General features: G+C 45.1%; 1 protein-coding gene across 1 annotated transcript in view; it reads right to left on the bottom strand.

The window, feature by feature from the left end:
- Positions 1-1,498: 1,498 nt before the first annotated feature.
- DHRS7C (dehydrogenase/reductase 7C) overlaps positions 1,499-22,570 on the bottom strand; it is a 34,453-nt gene continuing 13,381 nt past the window's right edge. Inside the window, exons 2-4 of the mRNA XM_032776797.2 lie at positions 21,656-21,748; positions 14,394-14,549; positions 1,499-1,762 (exon numbers count right to left, since the gene is read on the bottom strand). Of these exons, the coding sequence (XP_032632688.2) occupies positions 1,557-1,762; positions 14,394-14,549; positions 21,656-21,748 (455 nt within the window). The 3' untranslated portion in view covers positions 1,499-1,556. The remainder of the gene's footprint in view (positions 1,763-14,393; positions 14,550-21,655; positions 21,749-22,570) is intronic.

Raw genomic sequence — 22,570 nt, 5'->3', positions numbered from 1 at the left:
AGCGCCAGTGTAAACAGTGCCCCAGCGCTGGGAGTGTGGCCCCCAGCACTACAAGCTAATCCCCATGGGGAGGTGGAGTACCACACTCGCCCTTCAAACTGCTGCCGTGAGCCAGAACCTGTTTTTGACTCCTGGGTAGTCCAGACTGTCCCATGGGTGAGCTAGATGCAGGGGAAGGAACCTCTGATAAGTATGCAGTTTGCTTTGAAACTGCAGGGATGGAACTCCCAAAGTAGCAGGACACATATCTTGATTACTCTGAAGCTAGAAGAGATAGTAAAACAACCATAGAAGATCAGGGTTGGAAAGGACCTGAGAAGGTCATCTAGTCCAACCCCCTGCTCAAAGCAGGGCCAATCCCCAGACAGATTTTCACTCCAGTTCCCTAAATGGTCCCCTCAAGGGCTGAACTCACAACCCTGGGTTTAGTAGGCCAATGCTCAAACCACTGAGCTATCCCTCCCCTCTGTTAATAGAGGTAGAGTTTCTATTTGCTTCTCATTCCCCTATTGAGTTAGAAAGAGTGGGCCATGCGGAACAGTTTGTTTATGTGCTTCAGGATTTGTCCATTATGATCTCAATGAAACCTTCCTGGAGGAGGTCTGAAATCCTTTGCCAAATGTTTCTGGGGAGGGATGCTTTATTTCTTCCACCATGGTAGGACACTTTCCCCTATCACTCAGTGATTACTTCAGCATTGCAGCACACCGGCTAGCAGCATACAGCCCTGGTCTGCAGCCGGATACCTGCAGGAGCTGTTCTGTTTCAGTCTCTGTTATGCTCAGGAGTGTGATATTAACTAAAATCACCACCGCCTCTGGAAAATGGTGCCAGTGTTCAGTTCAATTGCCCTATACACATATAGTCATGCCCATGAGCTATCCCCTAACTCATCCCTTGGCCCTCAGGCTGTACTCACCGTGGCTGGGAACAGAACATGCTGCACAGGGATTGGTTCCTGCAAAGTAACCAAGCCAATCCAAAAACATGTCATGCAATGTATAGTAAATGCAATGAGATGTATAATGAATATAAAGTGAAAGGGTTTCTGTGTAATTTTGGAACTGTGATATACCCTGCATCCATCCCTCTGGGTCTGAGTCTGATCAATTCAGCCTAGCATTGCTGGATGCCAAATAAAAATACCTGAGTGACAATGCCTGGAGTTGAACTGAGTACTTGGGGAAATGAGTAGAAGAGGTTTCTGGGGAGCCTCAGCAGGGGTTAGCACTCTTCCCTCCACCCTGTCTGTCTTGTCCAGATATAGACTGTCCACTCTCTGGAGCAGGGCCTGTCTCTCACTTTGGGTCCATGAATATCCCAGCATAGTGGGGCCTTAGGTGCTACTTTAATATAAATAAGAGAACACTTTATCTTAGCCATAGGCTCTGAGAGAGGTGCAATCTTTAAAGGCATTTGTGCTATTCCCTGCTGTAGTCTGGCAGCAACCTGGCTTTACTGGCAGCTTTACTGTTCACTGAAAGGGAAGTTGAAATGCTCACTCTTGAAACATGGACTTTATTCAGGCCACAAACAGAAAAAAGAGGTGAACAAAATCATTTCTCTTCTACCTTCTGCTTTTCCTTAACACCAGAGGCAATGATGGCAAAAAACAATTCCGGAAAGAAAGTACGAATGTAAAGAGCTGCCTTGGGGATGGCATTGGCCATAAACACCTCCTGTTTCTTTCTGCTCACTGTGCGCAGAACTTCTTCAGCAACCTCCACTGGATGCACGCCGTATGCCAGCTTTCTGAAAAAGACTGTAAAGCAGACCAGAGAGGAGTGAGCAGCAGCCAGATGGTGTGGAGTAGAACAGAAGTGTAGCCACACTGAAGCAGACGTGAGGAGCGATGGAGCAACAGACAGACCAGCTGTGAATTAGTGCTAAGAGGACCCCAACCTGCTTCCTGAACCCCTAGTTCCTCCCACTCCTACCCTCCATCTGCCCCATCCCCTCCTCTCTCCCTCCATCCCCAGCTCATTTAATCGTTTTACAGCTTTCCTCTAAAAATCTCCTTCTGTTCCCTCTTTCTCCTGGCTTCCTTTTTCCCATACACACAATCCTTGCGTGAGTTGGAAAGTCTACAGGCCTTTCCGACAGTGAGCCCATCTTTAATGTTTTTAAAACCCTGAAGAAATTTCCAGACAAGAAGCTTTGTTTAAGAAGAAGGTTAAAAGCATATTTCAATGGAGATCAGGTAGCATTACCACTTGCCACGACCAGCACCACCACCTAAAAATATTACACTTACAGCTATAGAATTTCTGTAAATTAAGGAAAAACTCCTTAGAAACTGTTAGAAAGTCTGAAAATGCAATTAAGGTATCCAGGTAACTCCTCACTGCCACATAATAATCACTGAGCATTCACTGTCATCTCAGGAGACATGCACACTCTACACAACCCCTACACGTTTGTTTTCATTTCTTTGTTAGGAATAAAAGCCTGGTTCTGAATGTCCTTGCACCTGTTGTAGAGAGCTTTGTGATGTCATTGGAATTACTTCTGATTCCAAGAGAGAGTGATCAGAATCAGGCCTTTGGTGTTTTATGCATAGTTCTGAATATACATTTTATGTGATATATTGTCAATATCAAAAGAAGCCGGCAATTGGGGGATATTATTGTGGAGGGATACTTGTGGGAGGAGAATACGTTTATGAATTAGGGATGTTAAGTGATTTTAAAAAAAATCATAGTTAATTGAGAGATTAAAAAAAAATCACAATTAATTGCAGTTTTTATCACACTGTTAATAATAGAATATCATTTATTTAAATATTTTGGATGTTTTCTACATGTTCAGATATATTGATTTCAATTATAACACAGAATACAAAATATACAGTGCTTACTTTGTATTATTTTATTACAAAAATTTGCACTGTAAAAAAGATAAAACAAAAGAAATAGTATTTTACAATTCACCTTATCCAAGCACTGTAGTGCAATCTCTTTATCATAAAAGTGCACTTACAAATGTTGAATTATTTTTTGACATAATTGCACTCAAAAATAAAACAATGTAAAATTTTAGAGCCTACAAGTTCACTCAGTCCTACTTCTTGTTCACCCAGTTACTCAGACAAAAACATTTATTTACATTTATGGGAGATAATGCTGCTGGCTTCTTATTTACAATGTCACTGGAAAGTGAGAACAAGTGTTTGCATGGCACTGTTGTAGCTAGCATTGCAAGGCATTTATGTGTCAGATATAATAAACATTTGTATGCTCCTTCATGCTTTGACCACCATTCCAGAGGACATGCTTCCATGCTGAGGGGAGTGTTCTGCTAAAAAATGATCCAAAGCAGTGCAGACCAATACGCATTCATTTTCATCATCTGAGTCAGATGCCACCAACAGAAGGCTGATTTTCCTTTTTGGTGGTTTGGGTTCTGTAGTTTCTGCATCAAAATGTTGCTCTTTTAAGACTTTTGACAGCATGTTCCATACCTCATCTCTCTCAGATTTTTTGAAGGCACTTCAGATTCAAAAACCTTGGGTTGAGTGCTGTAGCTGTCTTTAGAAATCTCACATTGGTACCTTCTCTGTATTTTGTAAAATCTGCAGTGGAAGTGTTCTTATATTGAACCACATGTGCTGTGTTGTTATCTGAGACTGCTGTAACATGAAATATATGGCAGAATGAGGGTAAAACACAGCAGGAGGCATACAATTCTCTCCCAAGAACTTCAAGTACAATGTAATGAACACATTTTTTTTTTTAATGGCTCATCAGCATGGAACATGTCCTCTCGAATGGGAGGCATATGATTTTAAGATATGAATGTTTTGTCTTGAAGGGGCATTTGAATGTTTAGCATATCTGGCACATAAATACCTTGCAATGCTGGCTACAAACCTTTATCTCTGTAATGTAACACACGGTTGTTCTTAGCGATTGGGTGAACAAGAAGTCGGACTGAGTGGACTGGTAGGGTGCTAAAGTTACATTGTTTGTGTTGTGGGTGGTTATGTAAAAAAAACAATAATTCAACATTTATAAGTGGCATTTCATGACAAAAGATTACACTAACAGTACTTTATGAGGTGAATTGCAAAATATACTATTTAATTTTATAGTTCTTTTATTACAGTGCAAATATTTGTAATAAAATAATATAAAGTGAGCACTGTATACTTTGTATGGTGTTGTAATGGAAATCAATATATTTGAACATGTAGAAAAACATCCAAAATATTTATAATAAATTTCATTTGGTACTCTATTATTGTGTAACAGTGGAATTAAAACAGTGATTACCTTTTAAAATCAAGTTAATTTGTTTTCATTATTTGCTTGAGTTAACGGGGATTAATTGACAGCTCTAGTATACATTGAAATAGAATGACTCCTATGGGCTAGATTCTCACAGGGGATGACCAGACATGCAGGAACATAAGGTGGAGTACAATCACCTCACCCTACATATATCCCAACCGCCTTGCAGGCACCCTGATATTGATCTGAGGTGTGCAAGCAGGTGCAGTGTGTTCATGCTTACATCTCTACTCTGGAGAGGGTAGGTGAAGAGTGGGGAGAGCCTTGCACTGTCCAGCTTAGCTAAAGGGGTGTGTGTGGGCGGAGGGGTTCCTGATTCAATAGGTGTAGGGCAACAGAAATTATTACACCCCTGGGAAGAATGGGGAAGCAGGAAAGGAATTGTTCTCTTTGGAGGCAGAACTCCTTTCCTGCACTGCTCCTGCTGCAGCACAGGTACCAGCCACCCCACGCACAGGGCTTGTGGCAAAACCACAATCCAATTCTTTTATTTTTCTGTTTTAGATTAATAGATTTAAGGCCAGAAAGGGGCATTCTGATCATCCTACAGAACACAGAGCAGAGAACCTCACCCAGAGATTCTTGCATCAAACTTATAACGTCTAGTTGAGCTAGAGTGGATCTCTTACAACAAGATATCCATTCTCAGTTTAAAGACCCCCAGGTGATGGAGAACATGCCACATTCCCAGGCAAGTTATTCCAGTGGTTACTTATTCTCATTGTTACATAATTTGACACACATTTCCAGTCTGAATTTGTCTGGCTTCAGCTTACACCCTTGCTTCTTGTTCAGCCTTTGATTGTTAAATTAGGGAGTCCTGTACTATCAGAAATTTCTACCTATGTAGGTACTTACAGACTGTAACCTTCTCTTGGATAAACTAAATAGACCATGCTTCCTAAGTCTCTCACTGTAAGTCAGCTTTTCCAAACCTCGACTCACTCTTGTAGCTCCTTTCTGAACTCTTTCTCATTTTTAAACATTTTTTTCAGTGTTGCCCACAGAACTGAACCGAGTATCCAGTAGTGATCTCACCAATGTCATATACAGAGGTAATGCCACCTCCCTACTCCTACTTGATATCTCACTGCTTATACATCCAAGGATCACATTGCCTGGGGAGCTCAGTTTCAGTTAGTTTCTACAACTCTTAAGTCCTTCTCAGTGTAATTGCTTTCCAGGATGCAGTACCGCATTCCGTAAGTGTGACCTGCATTCTTGGTTCCTAGTTCCTTACGTTTGCCTGTATCAATGTGTATGCGCATATGTGTGTTATCAACATATTTCTAACTAGACAATGGCAAGTGCCCCTAAACCATTTCCCTGCAAAACCTGGTCAAAGGGAAAACACAAACACAAAAATTGCTGGGGGAAAGGTGTCTTTTTTCTTTCTATTCTCTCTCAAAAGTGGTTGAACCATTTTTGCTCAAACATTCAACCAGAAATTATGGGCTGGATGCAAGAACCACTTGGTGGAATTCCCTGGCCTGTGCTAGGCAGGAGGTCTGACTAGATTATCAGAATGGTTCCTTCTGGCTTTGATCTAGGGTGGTTTAGAAGCCAGCCACAGAAGCAGTGTGTCTGTAACTAGACTTTACATGATGTGTATATTTAGGACATCTGGGTCCCACTGTCCCCGTGTGATTTCTTCTACTGTTATTGTGTAAAGGGCAAAAGATACAGCACCACAGAGGCGGGCCTAATACAAGAAATATCATGTTTAATTTGGATCAAGCAACAGAGCCCAAGCTCTGCTCTGTCCTATCTTTTGAATGACCATTTGAAACAAAGCTATTGGGGAGGTGCCTGTCTCAAGCAGCAACAAATGGATTTTGTGAATTTTAGATCATGAATTATCTACAGTCCGAGATCACCTTTTATGAATTTCTTTGCTATTAGTAAACTGTTCAATGCATTTTCTGCATGTCCAAATTCAAATTCATTGCACATGAACTCCACCCTATACTTGTTCACCATCTGAGCTGTGACTGGCCGCTTGAGGCCCCCAGACACCGCAGTGGTGGAAACCATCTACCCACCTAGAGAGACCTGTCATAAGGCTTTTTTCTTGTTCCCTGCCTGGATGACTCATGTTTTATTAACAGGAGCTGAGACTGAGCACATTGTTGGAACTTCAACTCTCAGGAGCGAATGGTGGAGCACTATAGGGACAAACAGGAGGAGAGAAGCAGGCTTAGGACAGTTAATTCTGAGGCAGCCCTTGCAGCATGATAGCTTAGGTTGAGCAGAGCCATCTGTTCAGAGCTGATTTTTCAAAGTGCTCTACAATCCACATGAATAGTCTGATTGGCCTGAAGACTGCTGTCAGTTGAAAGCCTGGTGTAGAATTTTTGGGGTTTAGCCTGGTTGAAAGCCTGGTGTAGAATTATTTACAAATACAGGGATACAGAATCAGGGATATGGAAATATAGCCCCACCCTGTTTTTTAAATATTGGCTGAGTATATGCTACTAACACACAGAGACCAGGCTGGCAAGCTGAGAATGGGCAGGCTCAGTGCATGGCACAGGCACACGGTGCTGTTATGGGTACATTCGAGGAGTCAGAGTTGTTGCACACCATAGGCACTCAGCGCTGACACCACTGGTGAAGGAGAACACCCCATAGAGTTGATGGGGTGGGTCACACCGCTGCAAGCTTGCAGGGGTGCACAGCTGCCACTGTGAACCTCCTGGGATTGCTGACAGGTGTTTAGGTGCTTTTGAAAATCCCTCTAGGCACCTACTTGCATTTTTAGACATCTAAATACCATTTACAACCCAGCCCAAAGCCACACCACCATCATGGTTTCAATCCTGCCCCTCCATCTCCCCTACAGTGGAAGCCAGGGAGTGGGAGCTGCTCTTGAAGAGTATCTTCCCCATGCCTGGGAACCGTTGCACCAATGCAACTCCCTATGGCTTTGATGCTTGCCAGCAGCCACAACAGTTTCCAGCAGGGAAGATCTTGCTAGAGCACCAGCCCTGCTTTCTGGGACACAGACAAAACATTGACACAAGGGGTGGGTTCGGACAGAGGAAAACTACTGTTGGATTTTGTGCATTCACAGAATCATAACCCTTTGGGGAAGGGCCCCATGCATCAGCCATGCCCAGATCAGGGCAGTCAAATGCAGTGCATCACACCTGATACTTGCATATCTCGCTGCCCCGTCATTCTCCAGCACACTGCAGAGTCCATGCAGCCAGCGGGTCCATGGGGACGAAGCAGGCATTTGCCTCTAAATGCTGCTTTCTGCCACATGGAGATGCTGTGGCGCCTGCTGAGAGAGTTTCTGTTCCTATAGTCCTGCCCTTTGTTTAGCTATAGGGCAGCGTTAGGGAAAGCTTCCCCACACACTGCCCTGGCAGCAGGGCCGGCTCTAGCCATTTCGCCGCCCCTAGCATGGCGGCACGCCGCGGGGGGGCGCTCTGCCATTCGCTGGTCCCGCGGCTCAGGTGGACCTCCCGCAGGCATTCCTGCGGAGGGTCCGGTGGTCCCGCGGCTCCAGTGGAGCATCCTCAGGCACACCTGTGGGAGGTCCACCGGAACGGCGGGACCAGCGGACCCTCCGCAGGGACGCCTGCAGGAGGTCCACCGGAGCCGCCTGCCGCCTGCCTGGCAACCGGCAGAGCGCCCCCCGCGGCATGCCGCCCCAAGCACGCGCTTGGCACGCTGGGGCCTGGAGCCGGCCCTGCCTGGCAGCATGGCTCAGCCCTGAGTTAGGGGAGAACTTCCTCTAGGGCAGTGGTTCTCGACCTTTGCAGACTACTGTACTCCTTTCAGGAGTCTGATTTGTCTTGAGTACCCCAAGTTTCACTTCACTTAAAAACTGCTTGCTTACAAAATCAGACATAAAAATACAAAAGTGTGAAAAAATTACTTTTTCATTTACCATGTAATTATAAGATAAATGGCAACTCCTCTGCTTGAGAAACACTAGTATAAAATATAGATCAGTATAAAGACGTCATTGTCTGTATGACATTTTCATTTGTACTGACTTCACTAGTGCTTTTCATGTAGTCTATTGCAGTGGTTCTCAAAATGGGGTCGCTGCTTGTTCAGGGAAAGCCCCACGCAGGCCGGGTCAGTTTGTTTACCTGTCATGTTTGCAGGATCGGCCGATCGCGGCTCCCACTGGCCATGGTTCGCCACTCCAGGCCAATGGGGGCTTCAGGAAGCGGCACAGGCCGAGGGATGTGCTGGCTGCCTTTCCTGCAGCCCCCATTGGCCTGGAGCGGCGAACCGCGGCCAGTGGGAGCCACGATCAGCTGAACCTGTGGACACAACAGGTAAACAAACTGGTCTGGCCTGCCAGGGGCTTTCCCTGAACAAGCGGCAGCCCTAGTTTGAAAACCATTGGTCTAGTCAAACTAGGCAATTAGTTTACATAATCCCTGGAAGAGCTCTGTGTGCCCCCAGGGGTGCACATATCCCAGTTGAGAACAACTGTTCTAGGGGCCTGTGGCAGTGTATGTACACTTTGTCCCCCTTTGGAGTGGATCATGGGTGCGGTGACACCATGGTTACAGCCTACCAGACCTTCCTGGGCCTCACGATAGTGCGGCCCAATGGCAAGAGTCAATACAGTGGCTGCCCTTGGGTTCTGGGCTGCATGGCCTAATGACCAGAGACTACACAGCGGCTTCCAAGTACAGGGCAGTATGGCCTAGTGGGCAAAGTCAATACAGCAGCCCTCGAGTGCAGGATAGCATGGCCTACTGGCCAGAGTCAGTACAATGGCCCTAAAGTACAGGGCAAAGTAGCCTAATGGCCAGACTCAATACAGTGGCCCTCAAGTGCAGGGTAGCATGGCCTAGTGGCCAGAGTCAATACTTCGGCCCTCGCGTGCAGGACAGTGTGGTCTAGTGGCCAGATCTGGGAGGCCACCACCAAAGGGCAGTGGCAGCTAGAGTAGGGGGACCTGGGCCCACCCAACTCCACCAGGTCCCAGCCCAGGGCCCTAACGGTGGCAGAGTTATCCGCAGCTAGGTCAGCAGGGGATCCAGTCACAACACACTGACCTTACATGGGTGAGAGATACCACTCACTCCACCTCCATGGGCTACTTCCTACCATGTTTCCTGAAGCTGTAGTCCATATGGTGTTGGGGTCTCTGGCCTCCTTGGCACAGGTAACTCCCTGGGACTCCGACTCCTGCCAGTTAGCTATAAGCAACAGGTCTTTAATCTGAGTATCAGGATTTCTGGCTCCTGCAGGCAAGGGCTATAACAGTTCCTGGGCTGGAGCCTACCCAAGCATCCTTCCTCCTTGACTGTCAGCCCAGACTGAGTTGGGCTGCTCTCCTTTATAGCAGCACAGTAGTTGGAGAATGCCCAGCAGGATCTGGGGAGGGGGGACTTCCTCACCCACACTGTAGGATTAACCCTTTCTTGCCTAGTGCAGGGTATGCACCCATCACAGGGCCCCAGGGATAGCTCAGTCTCCACGGCCTGGCAGTTCTTGGCATCTCTGCTGAGTTGTCCCATTGGTGCAGTGGGGAATGGTAGCAAATCATGACTTATTTAGTGGTAACTAGAGTTCATGAGTCTTATGTTGATGCCTATTGGGAAGTCTTAAAGACATTGCAAGAGTTTGATCTTGATGGTAATTCCCATTCCAGGGATTTTTCCTTTCCAAAAGAAGGTGCAACCCCCAGCTGGTTCTCTAATAATGCCCGTGTCTGCCAATCTAGTTTCACTGAGTGCTACAATCTCAATGACATCTTTTGAACGGAGAGCTGTTCTTCTTTCAAATTGAGAGGTGTTGTCTTTGTCTACCATAGTCTTGATGTTCCTATCCACAATCCTTAGTGCCTTTTTAGTTATCTTTGATTTTCGACAGCACAGAGGCTGATCCACCACCCGCAGTAAGGTGGCCAGATATGGTTTGGACAGGCAAATTTTGAGGCATCTTTTCTAGCCCCTTCCCTTACAAAGGGAGAGCAGTGCAATCCTAAAAAGGACTGCTCAATTGCCTGGGGAGTTGCTGAGCTTCTCTGCTGCCCTTGGGTCAGGGATGGGTGATCAATGTCCCAGGCTGCCTACGTACAGGCTTGTGGCTATGACTGCCAGTAATCAACTTCACCTATTGCTTTGCAACTCCCCCATCGCCACAGGACTTTTGAAGAGAGATGTGCATGAATGACATGTGTGTGAGGTGGATTAAAATGGGAGTCATTGCACTGGAACAATCCCATTCTCTCAACAGCTGATGCTTGGTCCAGTGGCACAAACACTGTTACAACTGGAAGCTTCTTTAGCTGAAGTGGATAGCCAGGACTTCTATAGTGCCCCATCATGCCTTTCACCTTCCACAATGCGTCACTGCGCTGCTTTTCAAGCCGTTGGAACAGCACATGGTCTCTTTCGCCTTGGCTACCAGAACAGTCTTCATATGCTTGGAAGGGCAATCCCTAAATCACCATCAGTTTCCACACTTCCAGTTACCCTTACCCAGTTTAGCCCATCCACTGAGGCAGTTTACTGGGGTATGGCAACCACAGGTTAGACTGGGTGTTCAGTGAAGACCAGAGAGGAAAAGAACCACTCAGAGTGCAGCAGTTCAAATTACTCAAAGGTATTACTTCTCCCATACACCCCATACATCCTCAATTGAAACAAGTGCTACCAACCAGATACCTCAAAAGCCTATTCAGCACCACCGTGACTCACCACTCTCGCTTGAAGGAACAGAAAAGGCAATCAGTATATTGAGCTCAGGAAAGTCCACAGGCAGAGATGGAATACTAGCAAAAATATATAAATCTGCTAGTCCAAAGATGGCAACAACACTCCAGAAGGTCCTTACTGACATCTGGGAGAATGAAGAAATGCCACAAGATTTCAAAGATGCCATAATTATTCCTTTATTTAAAAATAAAGGTAGCAAAATGATCTGTGATAACTACCTCAGCATATCTCTCCTGTCTGTCACTGAAAAAAATTTTTGCTTGTGTCCTTCTGAACAGACAGAACTCATCTGTCTCAGAAGCCAATCTATCTGAGGCTTAGTGCAGATTCAGACCTGGTTGTAGCACCATAGACGTGATTTTTAGTATCAGGCAAATATAAGAAAAATGCATCGAACAAAACATGGATCTGTTCAGTATCTTCATTGATCTGACAAAAGCATTTGATACAGTCAACAGAGAAGGATTATGGATGATCCTTGGCAAATTTGGTTGCCCACCAAAACTGGTAAAGATCATTCATTTATTCCATGAGGGGATGCAAAGTCAGGTACTTTTTAATGGAGATCTGACTGTCTCCTTTCCCATTTTAAATGAGTCAAACAAGGCTGTGTCCTTGCCCTTGTATTGTTCAATCCCTTCTTCACCCAAGTTCTCAACCATGCTACAAACAGGCTCAACAGACACACATACATCAGATACAGACATGACGGTTCAATCTTCTAATAAGAGAAGCACTCTTTGGGGATGATTGTGCCCTCCCAGCACACACAAAGGGAGCTCTCTAGTTCATTGTAGATCGCTTCACTGAAGCATCAAAATTGTTTGGCCTCACAATCAGCCTGGGGAAAACTGTGGTGTTGCATCAGTCATCTTCATCACTCCATGCCATATCCCCTAGCATCTCCGTTAGTGGAACCCAACTAAAGCAAGTTGACAATCTTATCTATATCAGCAGCAACATCTCCAGTGATGGATCTCTTGATAAACAGATCATGAACGGGATACATAAAGTTTCTCAGTCATTAGGAAAACTATGCAACAAAGTCCTGAAATCCCACAACAGAACCCTCTCAACAAAAATAAAACTTTACAACACCTCTGTGCTCACATCTCTCCTCTACGGCTCTGAGACCTGGACACCATACAAATGTCATATCCAACAGCTAGAGGCCTTCCATATGCAGTCTCTGCTCACCATTATGCGGATCTGCTGGCAAGACAAAATTATCAACCCAGAAGTTCTCCAAAAACCAAATGCCACAAGCATTGAGGCCATGCTGATAAAAGCCCAACTACACTGGGTTGGCCACATCATTAGGATGCCTGAACATCGAATCCCCAGAAAAAATGTCTATGGATAATTGGCAAAAAGACTTCGGAATCAAGACTACCCCAGAAAGTGCTACAAGGATAGCATCAAGAATAGCACACACTTTGGTCCAATAAAACCAGATGATCTTGACAAGGTTGATCAAATAGATCAGCCTGGCAACACAACAGTCAGAGCTTTCCAAGCTTTTGAAGAGGACAGAAATAATTGCCTGTCAGCTGCAAGGGAAAGCTTCATTCCACTTCTATAGCCAGGGCCACCCAGATGATTCTGGGGGCCTTGGGTTTTCGGCAGCGGGTGGCCCTTCTGTTCTGGGACCCGCCACCGAAGTGCCCCAAAGACCCGCGGTGGGGGCCTCTCGCCTCCAAATTACCGCCGAAGCGGGATCCGCCACCGAAGTGCAGCCGGGTCTTCAGTGGTAATTCGGCAGCAGGGGGCTCCCAGCGGGAGGCTCCCGCTGCGGGTCTTTGGGGCACTTTCGGTGGTGAGGTCTGAAACGGAAGGGCCCCCCGTCACCGAATTACCACCGAAGACCCGGCTGCACTTCAGCAGTGGGTCCCGCTTCGGCAGTAATTCAGTGGCGGGGGGTTCTTCCGCCCCAGAGTGGAAGGACCCCCTGCCGGCGAAGACCGGGAGCAGAAGAAGCTCCAGGGGCCCAGGCCCTGCAAGAGTTTTCCGGGGCCCCCGGAGCGAGTGAAGGACCCCACTTCAAGAGCCCTGAAAAACTCTCATGGGGGCCCCTGTGGGGCCTGGGGCAAATTGCCCCTCTTGCCCCCTGCGCTGCAGCTCTGTCTATAGCTACCAAGACACTTACCAATGACTTTGTCTGCCCGATCTGCTCACGAGCATGCGCGTCACACTTTGGACTTCAGAATCCACAAAAAGAAATAGCATGAAAACATCATTATCAAACCAACAGACTACACAAGACAGTGCATGTGAAGACATACTGTGTGGAGAATGCCATTTTGCACTTCAAAATGGCATCTTCCTTGCTGTCTGTGGTCTCAGGAGGATAAATCACTAAAATGCGGTCATACTGGCAAAAAGTTTGGGAGCCCCTGCATTAATGCAAACCACAATGGGGAGCTTGTGCCATCAGAGTTCAGACCCACCAAATTCATCTCACACACGGACCACCAAACACCCAGTTTTTAGCCCACCTGGCATGAGAAGAAGCCTGAAAAGGTGAACTGAGTGAAAACTAAAGACTGAGACCAGTTAGTAAAGAAACAGACACAATATTTAGTACTTTTAAAAAAAATCTTATGATTTTTAAGTCATTCTCATGATCCCTAGAGGCCTGACGCAGTGCTTTGAGTTGACAATACAGGATCAAATCAACTGGCTGCAAAAGCTTTCCCAGTCGAATACTCCTCTGGCAGAATGGTGAGTAAAGTTGCATGGTTTTTTCTCTCACCCAAGCTGAACTCATTCACTGTTTCTTCTCAATACCCCAGTGATACTCCTTCTCCACTGTCCTTCCCTTCCTCACCTGCCCTTTTGCTGGCCTCTCTTCCATACTCCCAGCACACCTTTCCCCACCTCCACTTCCTTTCCTCATCACAGGCCCCTCCCCTGCCTAGCGCCTTTCTTTTCACACACTCCATTACACTCTCCCCTGTTTTCCTCCTCTCCCTACACTGCTCACATGACTTACGCAATCTCTCTTTTCTTCTGCCCGCCATCATCTGTTCTCTCTGTGGGCTTGTCTCAATGAACACTTATGGTTTGTCTAAGGATGAGAGTGAGCTTCAGAGCCCAGGCTCCAGCCCAAACTGCAACTTCAAAGAGCTGTCAATACATCTGTTTTTAGAGCTGTCCACCTAAGCTGAGAAACTTTCTTCCACAGGCCGGGTAGACATACCCTTAGTTCACAGCAAGCTGGGATGCAAATCTGCCTGCACTAAGGTGTGGACTCTGCTGCCATGCACTAACATTTCTCTAGAGCATTTTGATCAGCTCTGATCCACTTTGAAACATGGTTCTCTTGTCTCCCTTCTATCCACTCACCCCCTATCTCACTATCCACTTCTACTGCTCCTTTGGCTCTCATTTGTTCTTTGAACCTTACATTTCCAAATGGAGGCCTCCCAGTTGCCAGGCTCTGGTTGAACATGGTATGAACGGATGAATGTTGGACTCACGGTGCTGATACAAACATCAAATTCTGCCACTTCAGCTCTAAGACAATCAAAAAATCCTTGTGCAGCGTGCTTAGAAGCAGCATCTAAGAGAAAAGCAACAGGAGAAACAGCCTTATAACATGCAGAAACACTGACTTTCGTAACTGTGCCTGCACATGGTAACAGTTTTCCAGAGAGAGGAGATGAAACCAAAATCAACAATTGAATAGATTCACTCCGCAACTGAGGGCAGGTGAAATGGACACCCAGTAGTACATCATACAGACACAGTTATGAAAGCACTGATCATCACTCCATAGCTAAGTTGAGCATAGTTGAGTTGAATGTAAGGTTTAAACCAGGGATTTAACCACTTTGGTTAAACAGATTGTATCTCCCCAAACTAACAACACTTATTCTTTGCATGCAGAATAATTTTAATGAGAATTTACAAGGAAATCTGTTAATTGGTGTCTGAGTTAAAAATAATTGCCAGCTCTGGCCATATCATCGAATTACCCAATTTTGAGCCCTGCTGGAGCCAGGCTAGCATTATTGAGAAACACCAGCCACCACACATTTCCAGGCCAGCCTGTACCTCCGATTGGCTTCTCTGCTCAGGAAGTAGGGGCAGGGGGCAGGCAGAACTCTCCCCCCTGCCATAGAAGCCAGAGAATACTTTTGGGTAGGAGAGTAAGGAGAAGGAGCAGAAAGATCCCAGCAGTTCAGGGAAGCTCCTCATGTAATGGGTCACTCTGCTCCCTGCTCTACTGTCCCCGTATCCTGCAATACCAGGCCTGGGAAAAGGAGGAAGGGGAGTGAAGAAGGGCCAATTGCAGCTGATCCTCCAAGGCCTGCAAGCAGGCTGTGGAGATCCCCCAGGAGCTGCAGCAGAAGCAGAGGTGAAGGCTAGAAGGGGCACAGGGCTGATGCTGGGCCTGGTTGACTGTCAGATATGGGAGAAGAATTGATTTGAAGTCTGAGGAGCAGAATTAATTGCTAATTGGGGTGGGGCCGAGGGTGCAGATATTGGATAAGCATTGACATGCAGTGGGGCAATATAATTAGTGGCAGGACTGGAGATTAGGTAGGTGTCAGGGTGGGAGAGACAGAATTAATTCATGGGATTTGGGGGTCTGAAGAAAAGATGAATATTCTGCACCATCAGACAGCAGCGAGAGCGCCTGCTGCTGGGAACAGAATCACCTCCCTCAATAAATCTGGGAGAGTTGGTGTGACTGAATACACCCCTGAATTTACATCCCACACACTATTCTAATAATATTTATACAAAGCATGCCTTTTGTTGAGATTCCCACTGAGACCTTTTCCACTTGGCTTAACAGGAACCCCTTTTCCAGTTCTGGGAGAACATTTCATCCAGTTCTCTGGGATCCAAAACACTCAGTTCTGTTCTGGATTTCATCATTCAGGTTCCTTTATTTGACATAGAGCAAAGCTACTCTGTGTTTATCAGACTTGAAGGTAGGGGTGGGTACAGGGCATACCACACAACCAAAGTTACACAGAAAACCTCTTCCTTTATATATATTAACACATTGTATTTGCTTTATATTAAATCACACATTTTTTATTGGATTGGCTACTTTGCAGGAAGCAATCCCTGTACAGCATGCTCTGTCCATGTGCTGTTCACAGGGCACCTGATCTTTACATTCCATTGTCTCTAGCACCAGGGTGTTACTGCTTATCTTAGTTAGCACTAGCCTGACTCTAGCATACAGTTTGTCAAGCCCCCATTTATAACTTAACCTTCCATTCACCTTCCCAGTCATGTCCATTAAGAATTTAGGCAAGTCACTTATGTTAAGCCAGGCCTACAACTTGTATGGTATCATTGGAAAAATCATAATTTGCTGGTCAGTATTGTCCTGGTAAAATATGTATGGCAACATTGTATGTGAAATTATAAGATTCCCCTGTCTGGTGTTAGTAACACACCTTCCAAACCCCACAACCCTGCCCAGGCAGAAGTCAGGTCTGTCCTAAAAAAAGGAAGGAATTTGTGCTTGCCTCAATTTGCATTTAAGCAGGAAACAGAGTCATCAAGCAGAAAGGAAAACAAAGGAAGTTCAAACAGGTGAAAAAAAAAACAGTAGAGACTGTCCTTCCACATAGACTCTTTGGCTCCTGGTTCTCAGTTGGAAATGTTTCTGAAGAGGGGGACTGAAACTATAAAAAGGAAATGCAAACACCCCAAGGCACTCCTGTCTCTCCCACACTGCCCGTCACACTCACTGCACTTGAATAGACAAAGGAAGAGGCGGTTGGACTCTGGGGGTGAGAAGGAGTTCTGACCTAATGATTTTGGTCAGTAAGACTGCTGAAAGCATGTAGTGAGAAAACTTTGTTTTGAATCTAACATAGTTTATTAAGTTGGGTACCTGGTACATGTTTTATCTTTATTTTCCTTGTAGTCACTTCTGACTTTAATGCCTCATTACTTATACTTACTTAAAATCGAGCTCTTTGTAGTTAATGAACTTGTTTTACTATTTTATCTAACCCAGTGTGTTGAAGTTGAAGCATCTGGGTACCTTCATTTGGGGTAACAAATTGTGTGCATATTATTCTGTTAAATGAATAAGGGACTTAACATATTTGTACTGTCCAGTAGAGGGTTGGGCAGTATAGAACATACATTTCTGGAGGAAAACCTAAGACTAGGAGCGTGTTGAGGTCACCCTGCAGCATAACGTAGGCTAGGAAGAGCCAAGGTGTGACTGGCTGGCTGCAGCACACACAGATGTAGCTGGGAGTGGCTTACATGCTGGAGGCTGTTTGTGAGCAGTCCAGGTTGGAGGCTATAGCTGCAAAGCAGAGTAAAGTGCACCTCAGATTACAGGGTGGGATGATACAGCTACTCATTGATCTGGATTGTACCCTGGTATGTCACAGCTGGCAACTCTAATTATCACACACACATACTGGGGGTGGGATGGAGGGAGGAATCAACAAGGAAAAGGCAGATCCCAAAATCTGATATCATCATTTTTTTTAAAGTTTCATGATTTTTTGGGATCTGACCTATAATTTTTTAACCTTTGGATCTCATGATACTTCTGCAATGTGTATTAGTAGGACAGTCGAAGAAAGACAGAAACGGAGCCAAACAGAGCTGTCCAGAAAGGGAGTGTCTTCACTGCAGAGTTAATTGATCAGCACTTGGGCCTGAGCACCCCAATTAGCCTTGTCAGGGTGGGAGCAGCCACACTGCAAACCTTACCCAAATTACTGTGTCCTCACTGATGCTGCACTTCTCTGTGTGTTTCTGGAGAGAGAATGGTCTTTAATGCTTCAGTCAGCGCGATCACTTTAAGTGAATCTGAGGAAACTTGTGTGTTGTTCGGGGCACACAGGGACTTGTGAGAAGACATTGGAAGACTATCAACACTGGCGTATTCGCCTGCATCCTCACTGCAAAGGGAAAGCATCACCCAGGCTCTAGCCTATAGCCTGCTCTGAACCAGGCTGGCCCAGGCTGAAAACACTACCATACTCATGAGAGAGTGTTTGTGTGTGAATGGAGGAAGCATTCAAATAAATTAACTCTGCATAAACTTAATGTGTTAATATGTTAATTTGAAAATAGGTACCTCTCCAGTCTGACCAACTGATTGCACATCCTGCTTCTTTGTATATTGCTATAAATGAATGTATTGGTTCAGCTGGTACCAAGGAACGGAGATTGTCTCTTCCAAGCCTGGAAAGAGACCATAACTCTTTGTTGAAGAGAGCAAGGTTCCAGGAAGAACACTGCTCCTGTATCCAACCTTGCCTGTACTAGAACCCCATCCACTTGTAAAGTAATCCCAACCGGCATGTAGGAATTTACTGAGTTCAGAGTGAAGAAGCCAGTGAGGGCTTTCTGTCCCTCTGGTCCACAGGATCTCCTTCCTATGAGGTATGTGGTGACAAATGGTGGCTTCTTCCTTTGCCATTGCACGGATCCCTGCTTGTGGAGGATGTCCCTTGGTGAAGCATATTGGGGTATGATGCCTCCATTTTCTAAAGGCCCATTACACAGCTTCCTCCAAATGACAAGGATCTGATTCCAGTGGTTTGTTACTCCAGCAGCAAATGCCCTCATGTTGTGGTTCCCAAAATGATGTCATTCCTTTAGGCATCACTACTCTCTTTACAGTGCCTAAGCTCCTTCCTGTCCCCGGTCCTGGGTGAATACAAAAGACCATGACGCCTGTGTCTTATGAGGATGCTTGTTGGGATGCTCATCATCATAGATTAATGAAATTTAAGGCCAAATGCGTCCGTTGTGATAAGTTAGTCTGATCTCCTGCATAGCACAGGCCATGGAATCCTGTGACTCCTACACTGAGCCCAATAACTTCTGGTTGGACTATAGCGTATCTTTTAGAAACAAATCCAGGCTTGATGTAAAGACTGTAAGTGAATGGGAATCTGCCACATCTCTTGGGAAGTTGTTTCAATGTTCCAGTTACTCTCACTGTTAACTACTTGTACCTTATTTCCAGTGTGAATTTGTCTAGCTTTAACTCCCAGCTGTTGGCTCTGGTTCTGGCTTTGCTGGGTAGATTAAAGAAACATAGACTTTAAGGCCAGAAAGGACCTCCAGGTAATCTAGTATGGCCTCCCGTATATAACAGTCCACCAACCCTTTGCACACTCAACCCAACAACTGAAATTAAACCAAAATATTATAGCCAACAGGAAACTAAACTATTGTGAGCCACGGGGAGAGAACTGGAGGAACCAAGGTACACCAGTGCCGACCCCCCTGCAATGATAGGGAAATGATTTAGTGAGAGATATCCATATGGTCATGGCAAGAGACCAGTGCCCCACACAAGATCACTGTCATCCTGACTTGGAGGAAAAATCCTTCATGATCCAGTTAAACCCCGAGAATGTGAGCGAGAATCAGCCAGCCAAGCATCTGAGAGAGAAAATTCTCAGTGCCGGTTCAGGACTCTGGCCTTCCCCATCCAATGTCCCATCTCCAGACATGGCCATCCTGAAGCTTCAGAGCAAGGAGAAAAATAAACAAACAAAAAAGCCCTTCAAAACCAGAATACACTGAGGGGAAAAAATCCCTTTCTGGCCCCTGCAAGTGACCAGCTGAAGCCCTGAAGCATGAGATTTTAGGGCATAAGACGTGAACCAAAAGGGAACCCCAGGGCTGCTGAAAAAGTGTCCCCTCTCCCTCCAACACACAGTTGCACTCATAAATTTATCCCATGTAGTGCATTAAACCCCCCTGCCAGACATATTTCTGAGATTTGGGGGTGGGGGTAATGCACTACATGGGACACCTGGAAATTCATAAGCACTAAAAATACCTTCTCACTTTTGGTTCTAATACTCAAGGCATGTCTATGCTACAAGCACAGCTGCAACTACTCTACTGTTGCACTGTAGAGTGAACACTTGCTACAGTGAAGGAAGGGTTTTTTTCCATTGCTGTAGTAAATCCACCCCTCTAGAGGTGGTAACTGGATCAATGAAGGAATTCTTCTGTCGACCAACCAGTGTCCACACTGGGGTTAGATAAGCTTAACTATGTCTCTCAGAGGTGTAAGAAATTCAGAGCTCTGAGTGCTGCTGCTAAAGCAATCTACCTTTTAGGTGTAGACCAGGCCTCAGAGTGGCGATGACTGTGTCTATTTCTTGGCAGCTGAAAGGAAGTGTTTATAGAGTGAGGAGACAGGCTCAGATAAAGGTCATAGAGATCAGACTCCTCAAACAGTATAGCACCTGATACTCCTCCTTAACTACTCAGTTACTATGTAGTAACTTCTCGGCTCCTCTCCTACACAATATCACCATGATCTGGTCTTCCCACATCTAAGACATCCCTTCAATACCACCAACACCCACCTCTCTATCTGCTACCCCCTCACCAGTTTAGCCTTCACTTCCAGACTCTTTGAATACGTCTCTTGGAGTCTCTCTCCTCTAACTCCAGCCAGGATAACACCAGTCTGACTTCAGCCCTCTCCTCTCCCCTGAAACTGCTCTTTGCAAAGTTTCTGAGAACAGCTTCCTGGGGAACTTTCAGGGCATCTCTTCATTCCTCATCTTTCCTGACCTCTCAGCTGTATTCCACACTGCTGATTGCACTCTCCTTCTTCACACCTTGTTTGCTCTTGGCTTTTGTGACCCTTTCCTCTTCTGGTTCCTGTCCTTCTCTTTCCCAGGCACAAGTACTTAGGGCCCAACCCTGTGTATTCAGATTACTAAAGAGTTAACATTATTTTAACCTGATACTTGTCCAGGCTTCCTACCTGCCACACCACGCTAGGGCAGACAAAAAAGCAGTCATCAAAAGTTTGAGTATCTTAATCTGCCAGTCATACCTGAGCTATAAACATTGCACCCTGCAGGATACGCTTGGATCCACTAGATTCTGAAGAAACATATGGCTAATATAATGCAAGTGATTTTTGTAAAATCTATTTGAGTAGCAAATGTGGAGTATAATTATGTATTGGAAGGAAAGAAGAGAATTATGAAAAGCTGATTTAGAAGAAATATAATTAATTTTTGGCAGCAGCCCCCGCCTCCCCAACAGTGGGCCAGATTTTCAGTAGGTGTAAATCAGTGTAGCTCTATTGCTTTCTGTGGAACTATGCCAATTTATACCAGCTGGGGATCTGGCCCATTACCTCTGTCCCCTCACTCCCTCGTAAGAATGAATCCTGAAATGTATAGAATAAGTATGTAACTAAAATGTGGTTCTGGTAAATGTTGTATTATTATCTCAGATCTATACATTGCTGTTCTTTCCAGAAGCATATAGATTCTAGGGTACTTTTATGTAACCTATAAATAACACTAGTGGGGCCATCAGCCCCTGTCCTGCAATTTGATGCAGGCATGTGCACCCATGGGAAGCCTCATTCATTCCCGGATCCACCCACTGCAGGATCTGGGCCTGATTTGATATTTCCCGGTTGGCCAAGGCCATGGTTGTTGTGAATTAAAAAACTATATTAACAACTGCATAGACCATAATGACAAATTAAAAAAAATAAAATAAAGCCCAATACCACACAAGCCACTTCTTTGCAATCTATTCATCCCAGAAGTCAATGATTTGATGAACCCTACTCCAAATTAGCATATTTAATGAGCTAATATCATAATTAATTTTCATGTCATAGGTATAGTTCACACTTTACAATGCAAATATTGTCTTGCAATGACTTACAAGCAGCACGAAATGGGACTCCTAATTTTCCTTGGATATTATTTACTAGGACAACTTGTCCAGTTCTTCTTGAGATCATGTTGGGAAGAAGGGCTGAAAAAACAAAAACAACAAGGAAAAAGTGAAAAAAAAATGAATGTGAACTAAGCAGAGATACAGAAAGTCTGTTGTAGCCATGTTGGTCTCAGGATATTAGAGAGACAGGTAATATATCTTATTTGACCAACTTCAGCTGCTGAAGGAGACAAGCTTTCAAGCTTTACACAGAGCTCTTCAGGCCTGGGAAATGTACTCAGAATGTCACAGCTAAATTCAACCTGGAACAGATTGTTTAGCACAAATAGTTAACACATATTTCAAAGTACCATTCAAGGGAAAGTGGCAAGTTAACATCCCTCCAGTCAAGGGGGGGAGAGATTAAAAAGGCTGGGGGAGGGGGTTAGTTGGTTATAGATTGTTGTAATAAAAATAAGCCATACATGTAGTATCTCTATTCAGTCCATGATTTTTAGTGTCTATCAAAGTTATGAGTTTAATCTCCCAGGCTCATCTTTTGAAGGTGTTGTGAAGGGTTTTTTTGAGGAGGAGGACGGAGAGGTCAGATATGGAGTTATCGTTTTGTGAAAAGCATTTGCCCATGGGTGGTAGGGTGTTTTAATCTTCTATTATTTTTTTCTGTGATAGTTCATTTGAGAACATAGTGATTATCTGTTTTCACACACATAGTTGTTATTGGGGCATCTAGTGCACTGCATGAGGTACACCACATGTTGTGATAGACATGCGTAAGACCCAAAGATCTCGAAAGGTGTGTTGTGGAGGGTGTTGGTCATTGTAGCAATGGAGATATGTCTACACATTTTGCATCTGTTGTTCTGGCAAGGTCAGGTGCTACTTTGAGTTGGTATTTCCTGG

This window comes from Chelonoidis abingdonii, chromosome 13, assembly GCF_003597395.2.
Source record: "Chelonoidis abingdonii isolate Lonesome George chromosome 13, CheloAbing_2.0, whole genome shotgun sequence".
Classification (NCBI taxonomy): Eukaryota; Metazoa; Chordata; order Testudines; family Testudinidae; genus Chelonoidis; species Chelonoidis abingdonii.
This window is presented reverse-complemented; position numbering and strand designations above follow the sequence as displayed.